The 15857-nt window shown below is 40.0% G+C and overlaps 1 protein-coding gene across 1 annotated transcript in view; it reads right to left on the bottom strand.

Annotated features, from left to right (window-relative positions):
* Positions 1-10176: 10176 nt before the first annotated feature.
* Positions 10177-15857, bottom strand: part of THRA (thyroid hormone receptor alpha) — a 155149-nt gene continuing 149468 nt past the window's right edge. The window contains exons 7-9 of the mRNA XM_088474734.1: positions 13077-13223; positions 11932-12190; positions 10177-10511 (exon numbers count right to left, since the gene is read on the bottom strand). Of these exons, the coding sequence (XP_088330860.1) occupies positions 10261-10511; positions 11932-12190; positions 13077-13223 (657 nt within the window). The 3' untranslated portion in view covers positions 10177-10260. The remainder of the gene's footprint in view (positions 10512-11931; positions 12191-13076; positions 13224-15857) is intronic.

Genomic DNA, 15857 nt, shown 5'->3' with positions numbered 1-15857 from the left:
CGGCTTTGCCGGTGACTAATAAAACTGCAGACCAATCAGCAAACAGTGCATGCATTACAGGCAAGACTGCGGGATTATCAACACCAATAAATGTATTCTGCATAAACTCTGTAGGATCTGAGGTGTAAATAGCTGCTGGTGTGTGAAAGGTGTGACATGGTTGACAACACAGTGGGTTAAAAAAGGCATGGGTGACCTGCACTCAGGGAAACCTCAACAGCAGAACATGGGCATGTCCAGCATTCAGACTTTCTTCAGCATCGTATTGGTTGGTAATGACAAGTGAGCATTCTAACATTTGCATATGCCATTATATTGGCCACATGAAAGTTGTGAGCCTCTGGCTGATCCCTCATTTACAGTAAGTTTAATACATCATAAAAATACTAAATAGTAATACAGAGAGCTCCCAATTTCTGTTCTTACAATATACTGAAGATTTCTATTTAAAAACAGCCAAAATAATTCCCAATCACTAACAAAGTATATTACCCTAAATTGTACCTTCATACACTAGATATCTGCGAACCTTATTAGATATGCTACATGGTGTATTTAAGTCAGATGCTTATTGCATAGAAACAAAGGCAGCATGTCAATTTCAATGTGTATATTCTATAAAGACTAACCTGGCTCTGCCTCTGTCAGTCTCAAGGTGGCAGTCTCTCTTTGTGTAAGCTATCATGCTTCATATTTATCCACACCAAAATAACTTTGTTTTCAAATAGACAAATGTACCAGGATATTATAAGTGCTTTTACCTTTGAAGGTGCACACAGGCTTTACCACTAGACACACTCTTGAACTTGTTTTCTTCCAGAAATACACTAAATATTGCAACAACTAGTTATCTGTCATAGCCTATAGTGAATTATTTAAAGGCTGTGACACATGGGGATTGATAAACAATGCTAGTTAAAAATGTAGATAAAAATTGTACTTTGTCTTTATTTTAGAGTCGTGATGAACCTGTCTCAAAGCTTCTGTGTAGGATAATGTACATATGTATGTATTTAATAAGTGATCCCATAGAACTTCATTGTACAGAGTAGATGCTTCTAAATGCTACAGGCTATGGTGATGCTGTGAGAAGGGATCACTTGTGTGTACAGGATCATTTGCTTATATAATTTTTTTGGGACTATCAGCATTAAAGTGTGTTTAATGGGCTTCAAGTCATACTTGCCTACATTTGAATAAGCATTTCGAGCAGATTGTGATAGCAGCACCTATGAGCGTGGCGATAAAGTGGGCGTGTACTGCTACATCTGAGGGGCGTGTCATAAACCTGACTTACATCCAAATGTAAATGAGCCCCAAAGCAGTTAGTAAGATCTATTTGTTGATAAAAAACACTCGGATAATTTTCAGAAAATGCATGTAGTCATAGGGATCATTGTGCCTTTTTAACCAATGCAGGGAAATTATACTAATGATCCTATTTGAATGTATATATCTGTTTATTTTTTTTATATAACAGCTACATAATGGGAGTAAGGTGTAATCAGGGAGATTGCTAGGCTCTTCAGGGAGACAGGGAGATTGCTACTATTTCAGGGAGTCTACCTGACAATCAGGGAGAGTTGGCAAGTATGCTTCAAGTACTGCATTACACAATGTAAATGAATGCCTATGGGGCTTATTTAGAGATGGAAGTATGTCTGTTTTTCTGCAGGAGATGTACACAACAACCTCCGTATCAAGACTTCTGCGTACATTTTACTTACGACACCTTACATCTGAGCAGAATGGGGGATGAAATAGGCAGGTGAGTATTGATTAAGGGTGTATTCACGAAACTAAGACTCAGCTACCCGTGGACACACATGCAGTGATGCCTGTCAGGAGGCATATATCTTATGGGTCTAGAGACCTGGTGAAATATAATACACAATAATACTGACTAGCAGCAGCACTACTTAGCTGTTTCTGTTTGGTCATTCCAGCTGATAGTATGCTATATTAGATTAATAAATTATATGAATTAGCAGTTCTCTATTTATATTACTTGTCATTTCCATTTGGACTACTACAGGAAAGGTCGTTACCACCAAATTTTAAAGGGACAGAAAATAATCAATATAGAGATGTGTTGTACTTAATTTGGTTTGATATGGTAATTGTAACTTTTCATTTTTAATAAAAAAACCATCACTCTCATTAGTAAACAACATAATAATGTATTAAAATGTGTTTTTATAGAATTATTAGGTTGCGTACAAAGAGGGTATTGCCACTTCTGCAGTGAGTAGTAACACATACACTTAGCACTTGCATTTTCTATATGTACACACAATGGTGCACCCGGTATATGTACTACTCTATTTGTGATGTTCAACAGCCATCTGTGTTTGACGCTAAAGCTGGCCACACATCTAAGAGATTATGAAAATCTGGTCGTGTATGTGAGCAAACGGCAATTGCTTGTTTGCTCCTAAGCACCAGAAAATATATGGCTATAAAAGCATTTTCAAAACCCACTAAATGTGAATTGAAACTGGCTTTTATAAATGTGTGTGTGTGTGTGATTAGCAGCTCTTTTACGTAAGACAATTTGTAATTTGTTTAATGGGTGTTTAAATCTATAACATGTATGTATTGTAATAGAGTATCGACAAAAACATTTTTAGTCTATTTTTGCAAAGTTCAAGTCATACAGAAAGGGTTTTCAGTAAATTTCCTGTAAGCCAGCCACCACTGAAAAGAGATTCCAGTACATTCTCTGTGAACAAGTCACCATAAAATGTCAATAATAATAAAGAATATATATTTTTTTTTTAAAAACAACCTTTTTTAACCCAGTGTACACCACTTGCATAGCTGTTGCACTGAACCCTGCCGGGTAACTCTTGAAGTGCTGGGAGAGGAAAGTTAGTAGGGACAGTGACAGTTTTTCAAGGTGATTATAACATGACAATGACATAACAGTGTACAAAAAAAGGGATATATGGTGATAATGTAAACTCTGTGTAATGTATTTAATTATAACATCATCTTGGCTGCACTTCTACGGAGGCTGACATAGACTGAAGCAAAAGTCTAAAGTTCTCTTCATTCAATGGTCTATGTTCCAATTCAGGTCACCCAAGATTTCTTCACCATATAAGCATAGGTGAATCTCAGGGATTGCTAGCTAGCCAGTATTATACAAGCAGATTGCGTATATATATATATATATATATATATAAATATATATATATATGTACACACACACATCATCCAGCGGCACTCATTGCAGAAATAGACGCATTTTGTCTTCATGTCTCTGCAATGAGTGCCGCTGGATGGTGTATGTACGTAAGATGGCATTAGGTTCACTAGGGCACCTGTATTTAACTTGCTTAATGTTATGTGGAGAGGAGTGCTACCTAGCCCGTGTAATATATATATATATATATATATATATAAAATAACTACAGTGTTTCCATGACAGCAAGATATCCCTAATGTTGAACTGTCAAACCTGAGAGGGAGGAAAGAAGGGGGACTTTTGAAAAACATTCAGGCTGTCACCTGTGATTAGGGCTGGCAAAATGTGGATTTCAGCCCCTAATAATATATTATAGTATACCAGCAACAGTGAGTAACACTAAATGTGATGTGCTGTGTAGACACTGACAATAGCTGGATGTCTCACAAAAAAGATACATTACATATAGTTCTGTTCTAAGAAAAAACTGTACCGCCTTCTTGGCCTAGTGCAGCAATGAATGGGTTAACTTGAGTGATTAACGTGTGAAAAGACCTGCTTGAAAACCCGTAACAAAGAAACTTTTTTTGTTAGTTTTGTGTTTCATATATACATATACGTGTATGTGTGTGTTTTTATATATATACACACATATATATATATATATATACACACACACACACAGACCCTCCCACAAGAAATTAAGATACAAGATAATGCTGAGATTGAGCTTAGTTTTAACCCTGTGATTGCTGACACAGTTTGTGTCTCTGCGCCTGAACTTTTCCACTGCCAGAGATAATACATCGGAAGCTGGAAGGGTATGTTTCTACATTCCAGACAAGGAGCAAAATTAAAGGGAAGGGGCACTATAGCAACATGATGACCCCATTGTCAGAATGCACATCTGTATATATACATTTAGAACAATCTGTTTCTTCACTTGTGAGAATAACAACTTGTGCACAAAATTAGGCAGGGTAGTTCAAGCCAAGACTGTCCATTTTATGATTGATACGTACATGGAGTCACGTGACCCTTCAGTTCTTTATAAATATACACAGCATCATAGGGGAGTAATTATGGACAGAAGGGGTGTGGGTCTCAACTCAAAAATCCTATATGTTTCTGTTTACTGGTGAGCAAAGAGGCTCCACCTTATATTGCATAATGATTAAGGTCCAGTGACTAGGAACATATAGGAGTTGAAAGTGCTGAGACAGAGAGCAGATTCTGACCCAGAGAGAGGAGGGAGGGAGAGGAAGGCAGAAAGCGCAATGTCCATTAACCCCTTCAGTGCCACAGTAGTATTTTCGAGCAGTGAAGAAGTTAATCTCACATTACTAAAAATTTACCAATAGTGGAAAAAATTCTAAATATAGATATATATCAATATATATTTTGAATAAACTGACATATCAGTGGGTCAGAGCTTGAGGATGTGTAAGGCATTGCAGGAGATAGGTGATCACCTACTCATGCCCTGCATTACCAGCCAAAGTAATACCATGCAATCTGTTTTACTGTAAATGTCAAATAATCTCTAGCTGGAAAAGGGGGGCTGAGTGGAGGAACATTTAACCACTAAACTGTCAGAAGTACCCTGAAAGAAAAGAGGTTAAAGAAAGTTAAAATACTCTCTCCCCACAATATTCATAAGAAAACCACTAAGAATCTAGAGAGGTGGTGGCAGGGATGTGCCTCATATTCCTCTACCTTCACCTCTGTCCTATGAAAGCAAAAGAATAAAACTGATAAAAAAAAAAAAATTAAAAATATTTTCCACTCTCCTATAAAATTTTACGCCTTGTAAATTATGGCTAACATCAGTTTAACCCCATGTTTGTACCCCACAAATTTGGGGTTAATAGGAAAAAAAAAAAGAAATAAAAAAACATCAAGTTACATTAAACGGTAACCTAAAGTCTAAATCATAAATCCTTTTTGTTTGAGTTGTACAGGGCTGGAGGAGGCACGCTGTTGAGGTCTGTATGATCGCCTGTGGCTGAGACAGTCAGTAGGTTCATTTTAATGCTGTAGATAGAAATATGAAGAGGTGTTTGGATATCCCTCCTATTTTTATTTTCTTTAGTTCAGTGACTCTCCTGTTTGTCCGCTCTGGTGCACAGGTCTTTTCTGTAGACATCCCTTTAGCTTTGCAGCTGGTGAGAATGTAAAATCCATAGCATTCCAAATACAAGTTTCTCACCCTGAGCCAGTACAGCGAGGTCGGCAGGAGAGAGACAGAAGGGTTGTGGTGGTTGAGGTATGAGTGTATGAGAAAAACAAAAAACTAAAATACAAACGTCTTCCTGGTTTAACCTCGGTGTGAGTAAAGTGTAAGTGTGCGAGGTGGGTGAGTGAGCTTGGCTTTATGCTCATCTCCCCCTTCCTGGCAAGCAAATCATGCCTGCTCCATTACTGTCAGTTAAAAGGTTTCCTCTGCTTAAGAGACTGAATGAACGGAAAAAGAAATATCCCAGAGAGAATTACATGTAGTGTCGATTAGTTGGCATCGGGGGGAGGACCACAATTCTTATTCAATCATAAAATCACCAAAGGTTTGATAGCATACAATCTTCTTAGTACACACGTTGCTAGCAGTCAGAGAGCAGGCTAACCTTTAGGCCTGCAGAAAGCTTTTGCGGTGTGATGGTCTCAAGACTTGAATGATGTCTTTGTGGCACTCTCTTTACAATGTATGAGAAGTGTGACTAGTAATCTGGCTGAGCAGGAAGAAACCATCGGTCATACTCTGTAGGCATTGCCACCATCCCTGACAAAAAATGCTTATGACAGTCCAAGCTGTAGAGTTGGGTGGACACCCTATTGTAATAATGGAGATATATCCCCCATGAGAAGCTGGTAGGTCTGTTAATTCAAGGTTGTTACTGAAATAAGTATCATTCGCATAAGGTTACTGATCACAAAATGCGATTCCCAGTAGAAAAACTGCTCTCCGTCTGTTACTCTCTCCTTACATCATTAAGCCTTTTATAAAATAATCCGGCAACAAATGGTTGGAGATAAAAAAAAAAACACAGGGAAAAAAAACTGTGAACAGGGAAGCAAAATGTTACTCCTCTGTGTATCACCAAGGATATCACTAAAATCCATCTATTAAGATATGTTCCTGTAACCTCAATAAGCAGATTGCAGATGAAGCAACAACGTCGGCTGTATAGATACTGAGATACTCAGTACTTCTACCTGTTGCAAGAATTAGATCTAACCAAACCCCTTGCGGAGCTATCCTCCATTTTAACCTCCCCTCAAGCCAGACAACAAAAGAAAAGCACAAATCTGCAACCCCTTCATTGCCAGAGAGCATATTGGCAGCAAAGGGGCTTTTAACTGAATTACACAATGTTACAAGATAGAAAAGGAAAATAACAAACAAACAAATGCAGCCACCTTAAAGGTGAATACACAGAAGCACATATATACAAATATATACACATTTTGTTTTCTTATTTAGCGTGTGCTAAGCACACAGGTTTGCAAATACAAAGAGAGACAGACAGAGGGCAGAGGTGAAAGGGATTTTGGGTAAATTAGCCAGGTCTCGAAGGCCTGGAGTTTTTAATGTCCACTGAGTGGACCGGACCTTATTTCTTTTGAACGTCCAGTCCGCAGACGTTAAGCTAAGAGACATAGCTGTGTGCTCAGGGCCACATTGGCAGTCGGCAGTGCAAAAGGCTGACTGTCAACACAGCCCAGAACCAAGAGAAACACTATATAAAAACAAATTATCTTCCTCTTCCAAACAGCTGAGGTAAGACAGAAGCAGAGTGTTTTTATGCTGCGAGGAAACTTAGCACCACCCAGAACCAGAGAGAAAAAAGTAGCTTAAAAATATGGAAATGTAAAAATACACACCCTAAGACATTGCCAGTTACATGTTCAAATTATTGTGGTCTTTTTTTTTTTTTTCTTTTTTCTTTTCTACCATTCACCCATATGACCAGCTAAACGATTTCCCACTAGCTTATTTCAGAATGCAAAGTGGAATAATAATTTTACTGTATGGTAAAACTTGAGTAGTATATCTCTTGAATAATAAATGCTCATAATTCTCTCTGGTAGTGGAATGATTTGAAGGCATATTCCTCGCAACAACAGATGTCAACTCACCTCAGGTACCAGCAAAATAGTAATCTACTACATTCTATTAAGATTCCATTGGTACAATGATCAACAGTTGCATGTTAAAGAAACAAAAAGAAACCAAGAGTAGATCATTATCTGTGCTGAGATGACATCTCTGTGACAGCAAAGAATCAAATGCAACATTGGTATCCCCAGCTTATGGCACAGAATTCCCTTTTCAGAACCAACCTCGCTTTTACAAATTAAAACAAAACACATGTATTTAAGGGATTATTAGGATATAAAGTATATATAGATAGATATATATATATATACACATATATGTATAATTAAGTGCTTCATTAATTCAGCTTTTGAAAGTGAAATGGGGTGTAAAATCTGCCTGCGGAAAATGTTGAACCCTAAAACTCTAAATAAAAAATGTGCAAGGGGTCAAAATGGGAAATAAGTAAATACAATATAAATGGCCAAAATGTCCCTATTTTGGCAGCAGCTAAATTATCATAGTAACTACAAGTCCTAACTATTAAGGACAGAACAAACAAAACAAAGTTTTAAAGGTAGAATAAACAGTGGTGGCTTATTTACCATGAAGCAAACATGTGAACTGTACACCATAATATGAAATCGGGTATTTGCTTTCATCTGACTAATTTGCACTAGACATATCAAAGCAATCATGGGTAACAGTACACTTGTGCTACTTACACCACATTGTCAAAGTAAACCCATCACCTACACAAACTGGATTAAGCCATTTTGGAGGCTGAACCAATATTAGCCCTATGACTTCACTAGGAACCAGTGACATCACCAAGGCATGAGGCACTTTGTGACAGCTCTACTTTTACCTAGCCTTGTTACTTAGAGGAGGAGATTTTCTTATATTTATCCAGCCTCACTAGTGACACTGACATCCTGCTGTGTAGGGATGCTAGAGAAATAGTTATATAGCTAGATCATGATTTCTTATATAAATTACATTTAAGGTAAGTGCTATCTTTGAGAACACATTATGTTTCATTTTACGGAGTTCTCTGTAAAAACGTCCCCAATAATTAAATGTAACATGCACCACGAACTGACAGCTACAATTCTCAGAGTGGAGCAAATGTAAAATAAATGTGGGGTACAAAAACAATTTAAAAAAAATTAAGTGCCTTATTAGTTGAGCTTATTTGGAAACTGAAACATTCAAACATAAATTGGAAACCATCAATACTAAGAAGTGCTTTCTGCAAAGTGCAAGAGGAAAGGGACTGGGCATAGTTGTAGTCTACATTTAAATATGGGATTTCCCCATTTTGTAGAAATATTGGCAAAGCAACCCAAAAATGGGTTAGACAATATACACTGCTGGCTATACAATAAGGCCTGGAACTTTATAAAGCCATGTAGGATCACATTACTAATGATCCATAATAGGGTGCAATAGAGCAGCAAAAGAAGGGTTAATATATGCAATAATGGCATTTAAAAGTGCTTTTTAGAAACATTTTTGGTTTGTGTAGCTGCAGAGGGTCTCTGGTTTTCCGCATGGCAGTGTTTGGGACCGGGAGGTAAAAGGGGGACTTTGGTGCAATTTTTCTACCCAAGTGGGTATGTGAGTTGGGTGGTTCTCATAAACTGAGGGTGCCATAGAGGGAATTCTGTGCATGGGTGTAGAAATCTCTACATCTCCCAACCTCCTCACTGTTAGCGAGGTAAACCTAATTTCTGACTAAACGCACCCTGTACAGGTGAATTCAGAGCCTGGGGAAGAAATATATCTGATTGTGCAACATATATACATATATAAGTACCATTTTGCTTGTTTAAAATATTCCATTTTCTGCTTACTACATTCCACTGTTGTCTGAATAATGCATGTCAGATATAACAGATGTAAAACTTTGTCACTCCAATTCAGAGCTCACAAATCCATAACAGCCCAAGGTCAAAGAATATGCCTGCTGTGCTGTCTCCAACCAAGTACATCCTTAAATCTTGGTCTGTTAGAGGAATGTGGTGAATTATTGTCTAGCCTGGCTTCTCTTTAAACATATGGAGCTTATGATAAATGCAGACTTCACAGGGCTTCACCTTAGATCCAGATCTGTCTGCACTAAACTAATCATGTGTAAAACATACTGATATATAAATATATAGCATAATCAGATATTTCCAAATGCAGCGGTGTGCAGGTGCTCTGTTCTGTAACAAATCCTAAGCTTACAAAAATGGGACAGGTGAACAGTTCGCATATTACAGACAAGTGAGGGGAATCCCCACTTTATCGCTGCTGGACACTGCATAATGTGTACAGGGCAACTTTGGCCAAGGAAGGAGCTGACACTATAGCCTTTTTGGTGGTCATGAGTCTGCAAAATGTCTCAGCTTAACAAGGCCAAGCACTACCCAATTTGAAGCCTTTTTCTTCTCAGTTATACGTATGTATATGTGTGAATATGTAAATATGCATAGATATATAAGACATATACACACATATACATATTTACATTTTTATATGGGGGCAAGTGAACTTAAAGCTTCACTCATTATTTTTATTCTTCCCACATCTGAAATGACGTCACCCAGGCAGCCGTTACCAGGTGAACATAGATGGTGTCTGAATAAACTTCAATTCTTGAGTCTTAGTGTACCAAAATGGTTTCAGAGGAAACTATGAAAAAGGTGACTGTTTCCATTTTAAGATTGCTGGGTGACAAAGGAGCTTCCAATCCTTGTTCCTTTGGTGTTCCAAGATGATAATCGAAGAACTGTTCATTTGATGCAAAACAATGTCATCCTGGGAGCTTCCATTCCTGGATTGTTCGGGTTTAGGTGGCAGTTTTCATAATGAGAAGTGCTTTAGCAGCCACTAACTTGCATCCATTGCAGGACATGAGATCCTTTCAGGGATGGCAGGATGTAATAGAGCCAAGCAATTCCCTTTCCTCTCTACCCCACTCTACTGCCCCTCAGACTTCCTGGTCCTCGAACACCTCAAGGAAGAGCGGTGGGAAGAGCTCTGTGGGGCATTCAACCTTCATGTGCAGGAAGCGACTGGCATGGCAGGCTCCAATCATGCGTAAGTCAGTCACTTTCATAAGGAGCTTGGGCCAGAAGTGGGGAATGTTGTGTTTACGATGGTTGATGTAGTGTTCGAAGGCGAGAAGGTATGTCTCCTGACATTTCTCTATTTTGTCTGTGCAGATCAAACCCGTTCGGTCTAGGATAGAGGACATATTTAAAATGAAAACTTGTAAAGAGGACTAAGCAGTTTCTGAAAAACATTTTCTTGGTCTTTTAAATTAGTGGGATTTCAGAATAGATTTACACTGAAAATTAAAAACAATCTAAAAGGGCTGTGCAATCAAAGGCCCTCATTCAGAGCATACGCTCTGAGCAGAGCGCACGCTCTGAATGAGGGCCGGGCTCCATTTTCATGGAGCGTCCTCCTGGACGCTCGTATAGCTGTGGGTCACCACCCACAGGCTATACGAGCGTGCATTGTGATGGTCGCGATGGTCGAGACCATCGCGACCATCGAATTTGCGAGCCGGAGCCTGCGGTTGAGGTTTTCAACCGCAAGCTCCGGAGTGATTTTGGCTCTATCAGAGCCAAAATCACTCCCACTGACATCACTAGTGATGTCAGTGGGCCGGCTTCTGACGGGAGGCGTTCCCGTGGGAACGCCCCCGTCAGGGAGGCACGCCCCCGGCACGCCCACCAAAGGGGGCGTGCTGTCAATCAACATTGACAGCACGCCCCCTTTGATCGGACACAACGAGCGAAGGACTTTCCTTCGCTCGTCGCGTCTAGCGCATGCGCACGACGGAGCTCCCTCCGTCGTGCGCATGCTCAGTCCATAACATCGACCCACTTGCGAGCGGACAGCCGCTCGCGAGTGGGTCTGAATCAGGCCCAAAGTCCCTTTATATACCACTTGTGGGAAGGGTAATTTATCCCATTTTGAGGAGTTTTACTTATAAAATAAATTTTTTTTAGCAAGGGCTGGTCTGACAGACAACCCAGTAAGGGCTGGTCTGAATGAGAACCGGGCAAGGGCTGGTCTGAAAGAAAACTTGGCAAGGGCTGGTCTGAAAGAGAATCAGTCAAGGGCTGGTCTGAAAGAGAACCGGTCAAGGGCTGGTCAGGCAGAGAACCCGGCAAGGGCTGGTCAGGCTGAGAACCCGGCAAGGGCTGGTTAGGCTGAGAACCCGGCAAGGGCTGGTCAGGCTGAGAACCCGGCAAGGGCTGGTCAGGCTGAGAACCCGGCAAGGGCTTGTCGGGTGGAGTCCCGTTAAAGGACTCATCTGACAGAATCTCTGCAGGGGGGCCTAGCTAACAGAATCACTGGGAAGAGCTGGTCTAAATGAGTTCTCAGTAAGTCTGGTCTCTGGACAGATGTAAATGTAGCACGAGTTTATAAAGCTAGGATATTTTCTTTTGGGCCAGTTTTTACTGCTACAAAGCAATTTGGATTGCTGCAATTTGCCCAGCTATCTGTCACATGCTACCTAAAATAAGATGCAAGTTCATTAGGAAAATACTCCAATCCCTTTCTCTGATTAGGGAAATGCAGCTGTTATCATTCAATGGATGCATCCCTACTCAAATATGCATTAAAAGCAACACAGTGAAATCACCTGAGGACATGAGGAGTACAGCTTGGAGCAGAGCCACTTCTGTGTCATCAAGATTAAATGCAGACAAAGATCTTCCCAAGTCAAATATGGCATCAGAGACCACCCCTAGTCCTCCGTTCTTTAGCTGTTCTCGCTTTACTGCCATCTCACCACTCAGTGTTAGGGTCTCACTCTCTGGATCATAACGCACAGCTGCCCGGAGAGACATGATCTCCATACAGCATCCTTTCAACAGGATGATTTGGTCTTCACAAGGCAGCTACAAGAAAAAGTGCAAGTATTATAGAAATTAAAACATCTGAGGGACAAATTACACCTCTTCAATAAAGAAAACACAACTTCCTTTAAGAAAATAGTTTCAACATTTGTATAAAATATATACTGCATTTTTTTTTCTTTTTAAACAAAGAAAACAATTACTAGCTTTTTATGTAAGGTAAACCCCTAATTGACCCAGCTGCCAGACGCCTTAGTAAGCTATACACACACACACACTACTTACCAATCGGCAGCTCCATATGTCTGGCCAGACATCACAACTGGGCAGGCATTTAAATTTACCCGCCTAGTTGTGATGTCAGTGTTGACTGCAGCCAGCGTAACGGGTTGGATGGTGGGTCGCACGTACAAACCGGCAGATGGCCAAGATATATAGCATCTGCTGTGCTGCGGGGCCAGCAGAATATATCAGATATATTTCACATGAGCCAACACACTAACAATATATTGTTTGTTGTCTGTACGAACGATATACCGCACAGTGTATATCCAGCATTAAGCTACTAATACACACCAAAAACCTATTGACATCAAGATGTGATAAAACTGCAAGGATTGTGAGTTCATTGGCCAACTGGTTACATGGTCCCTTAAGAGCCATTCTTTTACATGGCGAATCAATGACTGGATCTGCTTAATTTGGCAATAATGTAAGGCCAGATCTTATCATAAGGTGATCTAAACAGACAACTGTTTCTTCATAGCATGCCATGTGTGTCACTATTTTTAGCCTACAAATCGTATCACAGCAAACCAAGGGCTGTGTATAAAACATTTACTGTGAGCAGAGAAACTTTGCCACAGGGTGCTACTACTCCTGTATAAAGTTCACCACAGCTATACTGTTTTCCATAGCTACAACTCACCTCAGAGAACATAGGCAGTTTCTTGGCAAAGTCAACCACTCGTGTAATTGCAGGGGTGATTATTTTGGTGAACTCACTGAAAGCTTCCAAATCAACTTTATCACCATCAGGCATTGATGCCATTGGAGACTGTCCTATGTCTTCAGGCTGTGTGAGATTGTGTGAAAAGGGAGGAGAAAAAAAAAACACAAAAAGAGAAAAAGTGAAATGTGAGTAGTGGAAGCAAAGAAAGCCACCAGGTTACAATAATTATATAAATCAACATTTGTAAACTATAAATAGAATGAAGACTTATCTTCCTCTCCCGCCGTTCCACTTCTGCTGCTCCCCTCTGCCAAAACCTGCACTGGCTCCCATTCCCCTACAGAATCCTCTTCAAACTCCTCACCTTCACATACAAGGCCCTCCCTAACTCTACTGCTCCCTACATCTCCAACCTCATCTCCTTACATACTCCCTCCCGCTCACTTCGGTCTGCCAATGACTGTTACCTCTCCTCTACCCTGGTTACTTCATCTCATGCTCGTATCCAAGATTTTGCCCGTGCAGCCCCCCTTCACTGGAATGAGCTCCCTCGCTCGACTAGGTTCTCCCCGACCTTGCAGAGCTCCAAACGTGCACTGAAAACCCACCTGTTCCTCAAAGCATACCCTTCCACTACATAACCATGTTACCAGGTCTCTATCCCTCCTGCCTCAGCCATCTCTACCTTGCCTACTTCCTGCACTCAGGTCCCCCTCTACACACTCATGCCTCATGTCATCAGTCCGTCTCCCCTCTCCCCTATATTGTAAGCCCCTAGGAGCAGGGTCCTCCTCCCCACTGTCTCACAGCCTTGTGTTGCTATTTGTTACTTGTGCTCTGTTTATAAATTGGTTACTGTATTGTAATGTAATGTTCTGTGTACCCTTTACTGTATGTACGGCGCTGCGGACCTCTTGTGGCGCCCTATAAATAAAATTGAATAATAATAATAATAATAATAATACATAAGAAAACCAAAAGAGGAAAGATTTTTTAAAATAATTTATATATTGATATAATTTATTTTTCATGTTCAAAGTAAAATAATGTTTTTAGGCATGAATTCAAAGGTATATGCACAGTGTAAGTAAAATAAAGTTTGTAAGAATTTACAAAGAAACAGATAAACGTTACAATTAAGTAAATATATCTGCATCCAGTCCGCTTGTCTGTCACGTATCCAGCAGAGGGAGCTGTCCATCAAGGCAGAACAACATTGGGGGGAAGCGTGCACCATCCACGTGACAGGGGGAGGAGGGAGAGGGGAGACAGCATGGGAAGAAGTGAGGGAGGGAGGGAAGTAGCTGCTGTTCCCACCTGCTTCTATCCTTCTCTTACAAAATATACATGCGTGCGTCACAGAGGTCTGCTAGAAGTATACTAACCTTCAATATGCGGGAATCCATGATCAAATCAATGCCATCTAGGCATCATGCATTGAGTTACAAGTTATTTGGGACAACAGCTGTGCAACATACCCATAACATTATTATAATGCACTGCTACAAAGACAGTGACTTTAATGTAATGTCATATAGAGGAAAATGTATGTACAGTGCAGAATGTACATATAAAGCAAGGAAATAATTATAGTGCTGCAGTAAGGGTCACATGTACTTGTCTGCATTTCTAGAATGCGCTGCAGCACAACCATATGGTGAGAAGTAATAAAATACACTGCAACATGAAACTACAACGAGGAATTAGAATATACTGCATAGAGAGAGACTATACACTCTTATACTACACTACACTGTTTCTAATAGCACTGCAACATATAAAGTGGTGAGGGAAAGTTTGTAAATCCTCATAAATGAGGTGAAGAGTTGCAGAAGGAGGGGTGAGAGTAGCTCTTTAACAACAATTACCAGTACGAAGTATTTAGGACATACTGATGGTGCTAGGAATTTAGTCTTACTGGCTCATGGCAACAAACACACACACACGGCTACATGAGTAGAAATATGTACAATCATGATTAACCTGCAAGTAAACTTAGCTGCTGGGTCATGGAGGGTTGCCACATCTGCATCAGTTATCATGCTGCTGCCGTAGCATGGCACACTTTCTAATGCTTGAGCATGGGCCAAATTCTCCAGCCCTACCCTTCTGACTCTTGCATATTTGTCTAAGGTAGCATTTTGTATAATGTCTGCAAGCAGAAGTGTATTCTTATATGTAGCAGAGCCTTCTTTTTATTTTGTGCGACAGCATACTGATGTATATATGTAGCTGCATATAGTAATGCACTTTTGTATTTGAATGTAAAAAGAGCATTCTAATGTTTCTCTTTATTACTTCATTGTGATACATATACTGTATGTCTGCATATAGTACTGTAATGTGATACATGTGTGTCTGCATGCAATACTGCATTGTACTATGTGTCTGTCTGCATGCAGTAATGCACTATTGTACATGTATGTAATATTGTATTGTAACACATGAATGACTGCATGCAATACTTCATTGTAGTATGTGTCTGCCTGCATGCAGTAATGCACTGTTGTACATGTGTGTCTGCAAATAGCGCTGCATACTGATACATGTATGTTTACATGTACTACTGCATTCTGATGCATATGTTTTTGCATGTTAGCATTTTTAATACATGTGTGTCTGCATGTGGTATTGCACTCTGATACATGTGTGTCTGCATTTAGGCATTCTCATTCATCTGTGTCTGCATGATGTAGTACTGTGCTGTGCATTGTGATATTTGTGTTTCTGCCTGTAGTATTCTTATACTTGTGTGTC

The sequence above is a fragment of the Taudactylus pleione genome, unplaced genomic scaffold, assembly GCF_031769625.1.
Source record: "Taudactylus pleione unplaced genomic scaffold, aTauple2 ptg000155l, whole genome shotgun sequence".
In the NCBI taxonomy this organism is placed as follows: domain Eukaryota; kingdom Metazoa; phylum Chordata; class Amphibia; order Anura; family Myobatrachidae; genus Taudactylus; species Taudactylus pleione.
Note: the sequence above shows the minus strand (reverse complement) of the source record. Positions and strands in the feature narration are given on the sequence as shown.